Below are 15,113 nucleotides of genomic sequence, written 5' to 3' on the forward strand. Positions count from 1 at the left end.
TTCCTTCTTCCTGCTTGGTTCCCTGTCTGAGAGAGGACACCAGGCTCCTGGGGCTGTCTCAGGGTAACTGTTGTGCTGTCCTTCCCATTAAAACTCATGCCTCTGTTTTTCCCAACCTCTCATGCTTCTCATCAATCTTTGGGGGTGGGGTGCTGAGAAGAGCCAGAAATGGGGTTACTTGGTGAGGTGAGTACTCAGAGGGATGGTGGCTCTGGCCTTATTTGAAGGGTCTCCCATGAGGAGAGAGGTTCCTCAGCTGCTGGCATCCAGCAGCCTGGTGTTTGCTTGTGTCTGAGTGTGGTGGTGTCTTGGAACAGCCCCCCCTGAAAATACCAGACTGGTTTTAAAGGTTGAAAGTGAATGAAAGCTGATTTGTTGCTTGCTGGTGCATGAACTGTGTGTCTTCAAACTGATGTTAAAAGAGGCTTGGAAGTTCTCTGGTGCAAGTGCAAAAGCCCAACCAAGGTTTTAAATTCTAAAATATATCTCCAGTGATGGTTAATCAACAAGAAGTAGGAATTTACATGGGAGTCTTTGTACCGGACAGCCACATGCAGGTTTTGTGGAAGGTGAAAATTGTGGCACCTTGGAAGCAGCACATGCTGAGTTATCCCAAGTGCTGGGTTGTGAAGGCAGTGGTGTGACAGGGCATGAGGAGCTCTCACTGCTCTGCCCCTGTGCTCTCCTTGCTGAACACACACTCAGCAGGAAAACTCATGTCCCACAGCCCAGAAGCTCCTATGAAGCCTCAGATTAGGACAAGCCCCAGTCTTTGTGCCCCACCCTCTACAGAGCTGTGCTTCTTGCTGTAGCTCAGTTCATCTCTGTGCTCTGCCCATGGGTGTCACAGAACGTGCTGCTGATTCCTCATGGAATGGTTGTTCAGGGTGGAATTGGCCATGGGTCCCAGGCACAGCTGGAGGAGTGGGAAGCAGCCAAACAGGGCAGAGAGGGCAGCCTGGGAAGGATCTGTGTCAAACCTGCACTGCTGGATCCCTTGGGTGGGACCCTGAAGATGCCCAACACTGTTCCCGGTGCTCACTGTGGAGACCAGAGGATATTTGGAGCGTGTAACAGCTTCCTTGAAATTCTTAGTTCTTACTGTATCAGGAAAAAAATTCAATATCTGAATAGAGAAGCCAGCCCCAATCCTTCTGGGAGGGAAGGATCCTTCAGTCCTTGTTTCTATCCTCATTCTCTTTCCTACTCTCTGCTGTGGTTTGGGATGCTGTTGCTTGCTTGCTTCTGTTAACTTGGGCATGTTCTGGCACACAAATGCACTTCTTACCACAGTGACCTTCGTGTTGGAGCTGCCATGGGGAGGAACTGATGACATGTCCAAGGACACATGGGAAAGTATTGTGTCAGCAGAAATTATATCTACATTTTCTGCAGTCCTTATTACTGGTCATTCCACAGACCAGTCCCAGTTCTGGATTGTATTTTTAAAGTGGTGATTTGTTTCCTTGGCCTGAAACTCTGTGCTTCAGTTTCTCCCTTGGTGGCTGTGCCCTTTTCAACATCTGTCCTGTTGAGTATCCACAGAGAGCACGAAGAGTCCTGCCCTTGCACACCACAGCCCTCAGAGGAGGCAAGATACTAAATCATTTTAAAATGTGGTTTGCTCCACTCTGCACTTTCACACACTTTTAAGGTTTCATCCAGGCAAAATCTAGTGATGCTGCTATTCTGCTAATGTGACAGCAGGTTAGGGAATAGGGGCTGGGTGCTCGTGATGGTTCTGATGGGTGTTTAGGATGCTCTGAACACTTCTCCTACAAAGACAGGCTGAGAGAGCTGGGGTTGTTCAGCCTGGAGAAGAGAAAACTCCAAGAAGACCTTAGAGCCCCTTCCAGTGCTTAAACAGGGCTTATAAAAAGGAAGGAGAGGAAGTTTTTATACAGGCAAATAGTGACAGAACAAGGGGCAGTGGTTTTATACTCAAAGAAGGGGGGTTTAGATTAGATGTTAGGAAGGAATTGTTCCCTGTGAGGGTGAGGAGGCCCTGGCATAGGATGCCCAGAGAAGCTGTGGCTGCCCCTGGATCCCTGGAAGTGTCCACGGCCAGGTTGGATGGGGCTTGGAGCAGCCTGGGATGGTGGAAGATGTCCCTGCCCATGGCTGGGGGATGGGCTTTAAGTTCCCCTCCAACCTAAACCATTCTATCCTTCTATGATTTATAGGTTGGTTGGATTTTTAGGGTATTTTTGTCTGTGGAAGGAATCCTCCTTCTTGGCAATCTGACCTGGGATTCCTCTTGTTGCCCAGTGTTTGAAGGTTTCCTTCCATGATTTGATTTTAGTCATTTAGCTTCCAAATGATACTCTGATTTTAGGACGTGGGCTAAACCCTTTGGAAGTGTGGGGCCAGGCAGCAAGGCAGAGACAATATTGCCTGAATGTGGTTATGGGCTTTTTCTACACCCTGGTGATCTGCATCCCAATACTTTGGGATTGTCACTTCAGGCATCTGGCATGCTGCCTCAGGAAAGGTGGGCAGGCAATAACAGTGTTATGTTTACCACCGGGAGGCTTTCAGAAGTGTGAGTTGCTGCTGTATTTCTGAAAGGTACAGGAAGGGCTGTGTGTTTTCTTTCACACTGCGACGTTCCTCGTGGGCTCCTAAGCACCGCAGTACAGAGAGATCTGCAGATGCTTCTGGCTGCACTCAGGCACTTCCAGCCCTTCCCAGGGTGGGTGTCTCTGCCTGGCCTTCGCTATTGGCTGTTCCTGAGGCTTCAGCCCATTAGAAATTTTAGTTTCAGGGAGTGAAGTGGAATTTAAACTATCTGAATATAGTCCTTTGTGTCAAATCAAATGATTTGTTAAAGTGAGGCCAGATTTGTGGGGAGAATCAATCTTTTTTATTAGATCAACTGATGTGGAAAAAGCAGACAAACTTTCAGGCATATTAACCCTTCTGCCTGCCTGTGTTTGTATTGCAAGGATGAAGAGTCCTGTCTGCCAGGGTAGGCTGTGTTTTAGGCTGTGCTTTAGGCTGTGCATTCACTCTGTCTGTTCCTCAGTAGTCTTGGTCTGAACACAGGCATGGGTGGTATTTTTGGGTGTGCTTGTACGCTTTTTGGGGAGAAAGACTCGTCTTCCTCTGTGTTTGGACACTAGATGCTACTACAGAACAAATAATGGGCTCTGCTCTGCAGCTGACTCATTGTGCAAGTCTGGGGCTAATTACTGAATCCCTCTGTGCCTCGATTTCTATCTGTAAAATGTCACAGATGCCCACCATTCATAAATCGCTTTCAGATTTCCAGATGAGGTGCTGTGTAAGTGTAGAACAGCATTAGTTTATGCATATTGTGCTAGAGGATAATACAAACCACATGCAGCAGAGGAGCCTCACAGATGTGTCTCCTTCCACTGCGAAAGGCAAGGCTTGGGCTGATGATTTAGCACAGCACTAATTGGACTAAAATAGGAGATTGCTTTTGTACTGATGCAATTGTCACCATTAAAGTCCTCATTTACCAGTGGTTCTTGGAGGTAGCCCAGTGCTTCCCTGTTGAGGAGAGCTGCAGTGCCTTGCCTTTGGAAGCACAGCAATTTACAGCAAATGCCGCTGTTTTCCCAGCACCCCCCACATTGTCATTCCACACCTATGGACAGGGACTGGGCCATGGGTTAGTGGGAATGTACATCTTGCTTGGCCTCCAGCTGCACTTAGCATGTTTTTGCTGGCATTTTCTAATCTCCAAGCAGAGACATTTCCAGTGCTGTTCCTGGGTGTTGCACACACAGGAATCCCCATTTATTGATAAGAAAAGCTGTTCCCATGGCTGCGGGCGAGTGAGTGCCTGGCAGCTGTTCAGCATTAAGTCAATTCTCAAAGTTTAAAGGATTTGTGGGCTGTGATGGTTTGGATTCAGGTAATTAACTCTGGTGAAGTGCCTGAGAGTGTCTTGCAGACACATTTCACAGAGAAAGATGAACTTAAACAGTTAAGAGCTTTGATCTGATTAAGTGCCCTTGCATTTCCGTATTGTGCTGTTGGGGCTAAAGTCTCAGTGGGTAGGAAACCTAGGAGCTCTTTGACTGCAGGAAAATTCTGGTTGTTGCTTCCCCTTGCGATCTGGCCCTGGGCTTGTTCTAAAGTGCCAAAATCACCCCTGTTGCCAGCAGCATCATGTGGCAGCAGGCACTAGTGACAGTGCATCAGCCTTTAAAGCACAAGCTGTGTCATTTTAAAGCCCTGCTTGGAGCTTATTTGCCAGTGTGTTGTTGCCTGCTGCTCAGAAGTGACTGTTGATGGTGTGGGGTTGGAGGGGATGGAAGTGACTCTGGAGGTATCCAGTTCCTTCTTGGTGTATTGCAGGCAAATTGCACCATTCTGGGTTTGTCCATTTTGGCCTCGCTGGCTCTTCTCCCTGTTCCTCATCAGTGCTCAGAGGGAGGGTCAAAATTCATTGTCAAAACCTCCACAGCTGTAAGGGTAACATAATATTGAGGCTGAGTGCGTGGGGTGACAGGCGTGGGAGAGAAGATTGGCTGACACCCAGCCTTACCCAATGCTTGCCATGTTCCAGGAGAAATCTCCCCAGATGCTGGGCCTTCATTCATGGGTCTAAACTTGCCATTTCAGGCATTTTTTTAGGAGAGTTTCAAGGTGGAATCAGCTAGAACCTCAAAATAAAGCTCCTCAAACTGCTACCAGTGTGAGGTCTCTTAGGGGACACTCTGTGCTGATAGTTGTTGGATCCATGTCACAGGTCAGAGAAAGTGCAAATAGGCAAAATTAAGGGCTTGGTCCCATCAGAAAGTGGATGGATCCCTAGGTTTGGGAAGTGTTTAGTGAGTTTGGGGTTCAAGCAACAGAGAGCAGGAATCCTGGAAAACATTTTGATTATGAATATCCTTTGATTTTTCAGTCTAAAATGAGTTGGAGGTGTAGCTTCTTTTCAAGAGTTAAAAATCTGAAGCTGAAACTGAAATGTGCCTGGCTGAGCCCAAGCAGCTATTTCCTTTACTAATTTTTCTTCACCCAGAAGTTAACAAGGAAACAACAGAAAACAAACCCAAACAAAAAGTCTTTTGCACAGCTCTGTGCTCACCACTAATGGGATGCAAGTGTTACCTTGTTCTTCACATTATGGAGACCAGAGGATGTGAGGGATTTGCTGGGTCCCCTGAAACGCCAGTGTCCCTGGGTGTCCTGGAGAACAAAATCACAGCTGCAGAGAAATGTGGGAAGGAATCCTTTTCCTGCTGCTCAGATCTTTAAGGACCACTGCAGAGCTCGGGGGATTTAGATAAAGGCCAGCAAGGGTAATGAGCAGCATCAGGCAGAGTGATGGTCCTTGAAGGATGTCCTGCACTGAACCATTTCAGCCCAGCTCCCAAGTGCTCAGTGGTGGTCACTGGCCTTGTGCAGGACAGGAGTGTTGGATGAGGGCTGTGGGGGCCGTTCAGACCCCAGGGAGGGAGAGAGTGGGGGAGAATGGACAAACCACAGTGGGGTGAACCTGAAGCTGAAATGCTGACATGGGAAATCAAACCTTTGCAAAAGTGCCCCTGGCAATAGTAATAATAACAATCATCATCATCATCATTGTGCATTTGCTGTAAAAGAATGTGCAAACATAGTATTTTGACGTCCAGGGAGCCAAATTCTTCTGAATCTGGACCATCCTTTTCAGTGGCTTAAGAAGTTGTTTTCCTTATTGGTCTTTCAGCTGATTTTTTGTCTTGGCTAAAGGAAGCCAATGCTAAATGTTCTGGATGAGGAACAACTAGAGCTTGACTGAGCATCTTGAATGCCACACGTTTGTGGGTGCCAGGGACTTTGTGCAGAGAGGAGGTGTCCAACCCTAGAGCTGCCCTGCAGCTTTGCAGGCCCAAGTAATAAAACTCAAAGCGGGGGTAGAATTTGAGGTCAGAAATCCCAATTGGAAACAAGATGCATATTTCCTATACAGTGGTTAACTTTGGATGCAGTTCACTAATGAAACCTTGGTTGTCTGGCTCTGGAGTGTCTTTATGAAACACAAACCCCAGCTCAGCACACGTTGTTTGGCTCGAGGCTGTGAGAGATTCCCTGACCTGTGTTATACAGGTGCAGAACCAATATTGTGAGAGTCCCTGCAGACTTCACCATGAGCCTGATTCAAATGTTTCCTTTTGTCCTGTCTGCTTCCTTATTTCATGTTACACTGCACCATATTTTGACTGCATTTTCCCCCTGATTGCTTCTCCCAGCAGGGACAAGCAGTCTGGTTTTTAAGGGATGTGAAGCCATCTCAATGTGAGATGAAGTTTTGAGTGCAGTGGAGTTTCCGTGTGTCCTTCACTGGGGTCAGGTCCCATGAAGTCTCTCTCCATGTCATAGATCAGGGATTGAGGGAGAAATGAGTCAAGTTCAACAATGGTGGTGTCAGGCATGAGATTTTGGCATAGTGAGGACTGGACCAGCTGTAGGAGGAGTGTTGTCCCCTGGAAAGGAGCCCCAGGCCCTGTGGACATCGTGCCCCCAGCTTCCTTGGCTGGAAAGCGTGTGGAATCCCTCTTTTAATCTGGGGACTTTTGATCTAGTTTAGATTAGCCCTGTCTTGCTGTGAGAGGTTTGTAGGTACATATTGTTCATCCCACCTGTGTGTTTTTTGTTTTCTGTCTTTTTATTTGCTTTGTCTGCTTTGCTGCCATGCCCTGCTACAGCTGTGAACCAGGGGAGGGTTGTTTGGTGCAATATCAAAATTACTGAGCAGCCCCAGTGCCACCAGCATCACTTGGAGCTCCAGGATCAGCAGCTCCAGTCAGCAAGGCCTTAGCAAACTCATGCTGGACAGGTAAAATCTTTGGTTTTGGGGTGACTCCAGTCGGGCTGTGTTAGTGAAATGTCCTTGGTGCTTGTAACAATAAAGATGCTGCATTTCTAGCCAAACGTTGCATCAAAACCCAGCCATTCCCTGCTTAAGCTTCCTCTGGCAGATAGAGATGGTCTGAACACAGATCTCACAGCTGATGGTTGCCTGTGAGTAAATGATCCTGGTCTAATTCTACGTGCTGATGGAGCAGGATGGATCTCTTGTGGAAGTGCACAACTCCCCAGGCTGAGAGCAGTTACAGATGAAATTAGTGGTGGGTGGCAGTGTGCATGTGTGAAATTTTAAATAAAACGTGAGTGATGTGAGCTGTTTAAGAATAGACCTGGGTGAATAATTGAGGCTTTCTGGCTTCATTTGCAAAATCAAAAAATTGGAAAGAAAAATGATTCAGGAGAATCTGAAATGGAAAATTTTAAAGTTTTGACACAGTGTAATAACTAAAATATGGGTTTGGGTCAAGCAGAATTGTTTCCTGTGACCCAAACCAAACCATTTACTTTCACTTTAAACTACTTAATTTCTTCATTTATTTTTCATTTAAGTGAGATTTGAAATAAATGCTATTCAAAACTTAGGGCCGAAACATTTCACTCAGAAGGTATGAAAAATCATTTAAGAAAGAAACCTCTAGAGATAATATTGCAAAAATTTTAAAGATTACACCTGTTTTGTTTCTCACTTGAAACAATGTACGAAATTTTGTGTAGCTTCTTGAATAGTAGTTGTTACTCCAACAACTAGGAGTAACTTGCAGTTTGTGGTAAACTTTCTTTTTACTCAGTTTTGCTGAGGTTTTTCTTACAGACATTTCAAAATCACCGAATATCATGATAATGAAAAAACATTTCTTATTTGTTCATGAAAAAAAAAAAGCCTTTTCCTCTTTAAGAAGAAAAAGAAGAAAAGTAGACACAAAAATGAAGTATGAACACTTTACAAGCGGAAAAGGATCAGATAGCAGTTCTCATAAGAAAGGAAATCTGAGCTGCTTTTTAGAAATAGCCAGTAAAGTTAAGGGTAAGGGTTGTTATAATAGAGATATGAGAGACATTACAAATGGGGGAATTTTGGCAGTGATTGGGGTCTCGTAGCAGAGATGGTGAATTATCTGGAATGAAGGTAAAAAGGCAAAAATATTCTGGAGGTGTTCTGTTTCATATTGATAGGCAACCTAATAACTCACAATTTCCAGGTGAAGATAAAACGTTCCAGCCTGCAAAGTCCTCATGTGAAAACTGTGGGAAAGAGCAAACCCACTTTTGGTCAAAGAGACCATCTTTAAGTTTCTCTGAGCTCCCAGTTCCTGATGTGTGAGATGTTTTAATTGTGCTGATGACCAGGCTGAATGAGATGTTGTGGGGCTGTACCAGTGCTGGTCTTGAACCTGGATCACAGAATGGTCTGAGTCGGAAGGGACCCTGAAGGATCATCGAGTCCAACTCTTGAGTGAACAGAAGGGTGTGTGGTGTGTAAATACAGGTGTAAGGTGAGGCTGTGGCCAGGTTGGAGCATACAATGTTTGCAGGTCAGCCAGAACGCACATTCTGTGCAGCTGGACATGTGAAATGTTGGGAAGAGGAGGCACTGAATGCACAGTTCCTCTCCAGGTTGGGTGACTTGGCCTTTGTGTCCCAGCACCAGGGCCCTGACAGCCCCTGGCAGCTGGGGACCTTCCCTTGCCACTGTCTTTGCCAAAAGGGGAAGAGGAGGGGCAGCCACTGCTCTCTCCTCTGTGGTGATCAGTGACAGGATCTGAGGGAATGGCCTGGAGCTGTGTCAGGGATATCAGGGAAAGGTTCTTCCCCCCGAGGGTGCTGTGGCACTGCCCAGGCTCCCCAGGGAATGGGCACGGCCCCGAGGCTGCCAGAGCTGCAGGAGCGTTTGGACAGCGCTGCCAGGGATGCCCAGGGTGGGGTTGTTGGGGTGTCTGTGCAGGGCCAGGGGTTGAAGTGGATGATTTTGAGTCCCTTCCAGCTCAGGATATTCTGTGATTCTGTGGTTTACAATGCACACAGCAAGTAAATATCAGGGCAGTAAACAGAGCAGTGGAGTCTTAATGATCCTATGCTAAACAAAACTCAGAGAGCTTCCCCTTGCAGAAGTAGCTCCTGCTCCAGCTTTACTGGGCCTGGAGCTGTGGCCAGGGTCAGAGCCCTTCCCTCCCACAGCTCTCCAGACCTTTGATTCCTGAGCCTTTGCTCCTCAGACCGGAGGCTGCCGGGTGACAGAGGCGTTCATCCCCTCCCTGCCCGCTGTCAGCCCTCAGCCTTTCATGTGCTCAGAGCCCGGTGCAGAACTGCACACACGGCCCGTTCTAAACAAGCACAATTAATAAAGCCTATCTAGCCAACATCTGACTCTCATTAGAGGAAATGTGTTGAAAAAACAGATCCCAGGTTGGCTGTGATTTATGGCTTGGGCCTGCTATCCTTCACAAGCACTGGCGAAAGCTTTTGCAAAGGGCCAGAACATAAACTACTTAAGGAAACTCAGTAACCATGTAAAAAGGCTGGAAGGGTCAAATCAGACAAATTAAAGAGAGGTGGAGATGCAAACCTGAGCTAACTGTCCCCCACTGAGGGCCACCTAGGTAGGCACAGGAGATCTGTGTTCATATTTCTGCTGTGGAATTTGACTTGAAATTCCTTCTGTGCCAGCGTCAGAAAGTGTCACTGCTCTTTTTCTGGCTAAAGTGTGTGTGTGTGTGGCAGTATGGGGATGGAGGGGTCAGTGGCCTCGTGGTTTCTCTCAAGAGTGTCAAATAAAACATCTCTGGTGCATGAGATCCTGGGTACTCACTGAGTTAATGGTGCTTCCTATTTCCCTTTTGGGAATTTTGAGCTTCATCCTTTTCTCTTTGCAAAGAAACATGGTTGACTGAGTGAATTTAGCTGACTTCTTCCAGATTTTCTCAGAGACTACTCTGAACTTGTCCTGGAGGAAAGTGTCTGCTGAGAAAAGCCGGTTTCCTGCTTACTTTGACAGACAAAATGTTCTTCCAACTGAACCTTGTCGAGCTGTGTGTCACTGATCTGTCAGGGCAGTGCAGCTCGAGCTGTGTCTGTGGTGGTGCAGGAGCTGCTCTGAGCAGTGCTGGTGGTGCAGTTGCTGCACTACCAGAGCTGCTGTGTTGAGCTTCATGGAGCTGCTGTTGCCTTCCCAGTGCTCCAGCATGGGCTGTTGGCAGCTCTGGTTTGCTCCCCTGCCCTGGGGATAACCTTGCTTCTCTTCATGCATGGCCATGCAATGGGAGTGGTGGAATAGATGAGATGGAGAGGGAAGAGCTGCCAGGCAAGTTGTGTCACAAAAGTCAAGTATTTCAGTTGTTTCTCTGCATATATGTTACATTTGGTCCTTTTTCATCCTTTAACCTTGGATCCTTTACAGGTCCTTTACATTAAGCTAACAATGGATGAAAGGAAAGTGAACCTGGGAGGAGGGAAATGTGTTGTTTGGAGTCTGAGCAGGTTGAAGCATGAGCTGCAGATGTGATTCTCGTGTCCTCAAGCCTGCCTGCATGCTATGCCCCATTGCATTGCAAGGTTGAAGTTTCTTGTAATAGCAAAATATGGTCTTGAAAAAAACTGGCTGCAAAGGCTTTATTTGTTTAAACAAAGGCTTTGTAATTCCAGAATTCTCTCCCCTTTCATATGCTATAAACCACCTCCTCCACCTCCCCTCTGAAACACAAATTTTGGAGCAATCCATCAAGAGAAAGAGACAGAGCCTTGATCCCTTGACTTCAGTTGAGCTGTGCAATTTATATCTACTGAGCATCTGGCTGTAGGGAAACCAAAAGCTCTTTTAATATTCTGCAGAGACTCTGGGTATACAAATGAGCATGGGCTGTCAGAGCTGAGAAATGGGGCAGAGGCGCCAAGAGGTTTCCTTGCCATTTCACACAAAACTGACCTGCGGCCCCATGGTGAAATTTGGATTGGTTCTTCTTTTACTGCCCTCAGTGCCACTGTGATAGCTGTGCTGAAATCATTAGAGCCCTGTTGGTATCAGGCTGTTATCACACCTTTCTTGTCATGATTTGAGTGAGGAGTTTGAAGACTTGTGGGACTTTCAGGCTTGGGAAGCTGAAGTGTGCAACTATTTAATAATGAAATGATGCAAAGCAGGAGGGCCAGGTTAACAATGCAGGAGTGCCAGGTTAACAAGGTACCTGAAGTCATCATTCCCTGCTTTAGATCACTCACAGGGGTGTATCCAGACTGGAAGCTCAGGCACAGATCTGATGCTTGTTGGCAAAGCTGCAGCACTGGGGGCTCAGTCTTTAATCAAAGATGGGTTGAATGCAGCAACCTTTGTGTCAGGGTTGAGGGGCTCACAGCTGCTACAGGGTACCTGGCTTGTTATTTCCATCATGTAAAGTCTTCCACATCTCCTCTGCATTAGAATTTTCCATCCCTCCAGTTACATTCCAGTTGAGAGGAGGAATGGGAAGGGAGAGATATGCTGGGACAGTAACAGTGAGGCATCATGGAGACAGACTGGGTGTCACTGCATATGCTGGTACTGTCTCATGCTCATTATCTCAATTATTTATCCTCCCTGCTGGAATATTTCTAAAACAAATCCTACCATGTGTTTTGAGGTTGGGATAGAGTGAAATCACAACTCCTTTCTCAGAGTTTAGCTGGAAAAATACAAACCTGCCAACTAGGAATAGAAGGGAAATAAACTGTGGTCCTGTGTAGCAACAAGTGATGGATTTCTGCAGATATGGAAAGCGTCTGCTCTGCAGTCCCAGGTCAGAGAGTGTGTGCTTTTGCCCCAGTGTTATACTTGTTCCATGAAAAATAATGATGTGAGATTCTCAAGCTCTTTTTAATAACACAGATTGCTTTCACCCTGATCAGAAAATTCAGCTGCACAGTCCCAGGCCTTGGAAGCACGAGCCATCAAGATTAGACACTAAATACTTCAGTGCATCATAGTTAGGGAAGATACTTATTAGCTTGATTTGTCACCACCATTCTCAGGCTTTCTGCAAGGACAGATGTGGACCCCAGACCTTGAACAGTTCCTGGTGTGCAGTGAGGGAGCTTTGAATGGAGTGTCTGACTCTGCAGCCCTGAGCACTCATCTCTGCCTTTGAAAGCCTTGTCTGCCTGTTGGTCAGATAAATAAATGTCACACGGATTCGTTGGCAGGACTCTTGCCTTAGTAAGATTTTCTGCATCAGGATATCCATTTTAAATGTCTTTTGGGCCCAGTCTAAGTACCTTGGGTGTGGATCTGGGTTTCCAGGCATTTCACAACAGAAGGGCTCAGAGATCAAATCCAGCTTGAACTTAAGTAGCTCTGCTTCTGACCCAGGCTGTGTTTTCTGAGCGTTTCAACATCACTGACATGAAAATCATATTAGTACAAATCTCACATGCAGTGACACTGCTGGTTTCTCTCCTCTTGTGTCACTTTGTCCATTTAAATCAAACCTTTTCTGTTGCAAATGCACCTGAGAAGGCTCTTTGAGACACTCTTCAAGAGCAGAGAGAGCTGCTGGACTAGTGCTGTCCCTCTTTTTATGAGCTGAGCTGTCCAGAGGGACCTTAAATAGTCAGTCCATGTCAGATGAACAGAGATGGTTTTCAGACAGTTCAAGTCAGTCTGTCTAAACCTGTGGGAGTTACTAATACGTGCAAGCCAGCAGAAGGGAGGTAGGACTCTGTATTTTATTTGCTCTGTAACACATCTGATACGTCTTTTGGCTCCTGGGAGCACTGGATTTATTCAGTCTTATCTTTCTGTGGGGATGAGCAAGATCAAAAGCCTGAAGCCAGTTACACACAGAAACCAATTCCCTGTTTTACACACCACAAGCAGATCCAGACCAAACAAGCCTCAGCCATTTCCTTCCCCGTGGCACAGTGCACTTATGGCACTTGCATGTTCATGGGTCAATTCAAGCCAAAAAATATTGCCCAAGATCTATTGCAGAGAATAAAAATAAACAAATGTTATTTTCTGTTGGGTAAAAGAAAGTCCATGTCAGTACTGACCTGTGAGGAAATCCCTCCATCTGAGTGTTCCTGAATCATCAGATGCTTTGTCTGCAAAATGTTGTGTATTACAAGGTGGAAGATCTATGTCTGGCTCCTTTGGGAAGCTGCACAGCTCCTCATAGAGGGCCAATGTGAGAATTCCTTGGGAAAGTGGATGCAGTAGGTTACTGTTAGCACTCAAACAATCCTTTTAGCCAGTAAATCACGAGGGTGGAACAGCCCAGCTTCCTGTTCTTCCAGGACATGCACTCAAATCTTTATGTGGCTGAGAGCCATCAGGGCATGCTGTGTGCTCCAGAGAGCCAGCAAGTTGCCTGGGGCTGGAGACTGGAGAGGTCCCTTGGGTTCCTTGTGCAACAGGGGACAAAGCTTGTTAGGGGGCACAGCTGAGCCCAAGTGTTGGGGTGTTGTTTACTCAGGCTGAAATCCATGTTCAGCCATCCCTCTCCATAGGGAGGCTTTGGGTTTCCTCAGCATCCCCTGCATCGTTGCAGCCTCAGCCTCAGCTGCACCTGAATGGTCTGTTAGGGGCTCGAGAACTACAGGTCAACATTCCCAGCCCTGTGGAAACACCAGAATTAAATACTTCTATGGCCAGTCAATGAAAACTGGCTCTGGCCCTTAAGGAGCATGAAACACACACACAGATGTATTTCTCCTCTATGGGCCACGAGATGTGATTCATCACCTGAATATGGATGGTTTATCCTCTGAAATGCTTCATGATGCAAATCATTTTCCCTTTTTGAGAGCTGCTGGTTTCAGAAGTCATGAGAGGTGAGTGGTCCAATCTGGAAAGCTTCTCTGAGAGCTGGGAATGGGCAGTTCCACTCTGCTGCAAAGCACTGGGAAAGTGCCCTGTTGATTAAATCTCTGTTCAGGGCTTTATCCTCCTTCACTCACTTTGAAATTGCTGAGATGAAACCAGAGGCAAAGCAGCAGGCCTTCTGTTTAGATAAGGAATGTCATTTGGATGGAGCAATCACTTTAACCTGCACTCAGAGCTCATTCTGGCGATGTTTGTTCTCACTGAGGCTCCCTGTCAGGACTCCTTTGGTGGTTGCTCACTGTCTGCTGCTCCTCTGCAGCACAGTGAGATGGAAACCACTTCATGCTGCAGCTCTGGGCTGCATCAGCCCTTGGATCTGCCTTGGATTTCCTGGCTGTCACTGAGATGGGTGCTTTGTCTCATTTGTCTGGGAGGGGTAACGGGGCCTGGGAGCCCAGGGATGGAGCAGGACACCACAGAGATGGGCATGTTGTGTATTCATTGCTTTTCTTGGTATTTTAGCAGGAAAATAGTAGAGGAGGGAGTGTTAAATGGAGTGGTGGTTGTGCAGCCTGGTGTCCTGTGAGGTGGGAGCATGTGCCACACCAGCTTGCACCAGTGGCAGGACAAGTGTCTCTGTCTATGACAGCAGCTCGTGCTTGTTGGCACCATGAAAAGTCTTAAAACCGATTTTTATTTCATCTGCCTTCTACATATTGGGAGCTTAATTTCACACTCTGCCCCTCTAAGCATCCCCAAACAAGGTTCAGGTAACGTGGCTGTGGCTGGTGACCTGTGCAGTGGATTTGAATATTTATTTTCCCCCATAACTGATCCCGACTCACTTTTCCATGTGCCTTGGATCAAAGGGACCAGGCTGAAGCCGTGGATGAACATGCACAGTTCCTGGCAGTTTGACATCACCATGTTTTGTTCTCTCTAGAGTGCATGAACTGCACGAGGCTTGCGGATATGACCGAGAGGCTGAACACGCTGGAGGCCAAGGTAAGGACCTGCCTTTATTCTCCTGTTTGACAAAAATTTCCAAGGGTTTCTGGTGACAAACATGTTGAGTTGGCAGGCCTGGAGAGATCAGGTGCCTGTTCCTCTCTCCATGGCAGTGGCTCTGCCCCAGAAAATGAGACACTTCTTGCCTCTAGCCCTGCTCCTTCCCTTCTCCTTCCCATGTGGCTGCATCCCTGCCTCAGCCCAGCTCCTCCAAAATAATGCCCAGACCTCAGAAATAACATACCACGTGTTGCCATCGTGCTTATTTGTCACTGTTTGCCTGTCACACCTGCCCCCCTCCCTCTGCCCTGCTGTGTTTCTTCAAGTGCAATCCAGCCCTGCTTTTTTATCCCTTTTCTGAAGGGTGGGAGGCTCTCATGCATACTTTAGCGGAGACAAATATTAGGGGGAGACCTTCACATTGTGGAAGGTTTTTTTTCCTACAAATCGTTTTAATTTCTACCTACTGGGATTCAGATAAATTGTT

At 46.8% G+C, this 15,113-nt stretch overlaps 1 protein-coding gene across 7 annotated transcripts in view; it reads left to right on the forward strand.

Moving 5' to 3' along the window:
- COL26A1 (collagen type XXVI alpha 1 chain) overlaps positions 1 to 15,113 on the forward strand; it is a 166,796-nt gene that overhangs the window by 111,766 nt on the left and 39,917 nt on the right. For all 7 annotated transcript variants that reach the window (XM_039562993.1, XM_039562994.1, XM_039562992.1 and 4 more), the window contains one exon: positions 14,562 to 14,623. In XM_039562993.1, coding sequence (XP_039418927.1) covers positions 14,562 to 14,623 — 62 coding nt within the window. The remainder of the gene's footprint in view (positions 1 to 14,561; positions 14,624 to 15,113) is intronic.

Source organism: Corvus cornix, chromosome 19 (genome assembly GCF_000738735.6).
Source record: "Corvus cornix cornix isolate S_Up_H32 chromosome 19, ASM73873v5, whole genome shotgun sequence".
Taxonomy (NCBI): Eukaryota; Metazoa; Chordata; class Aves; order Passeriformes; family Corvidae; genus Corvus; species Corvus cornix.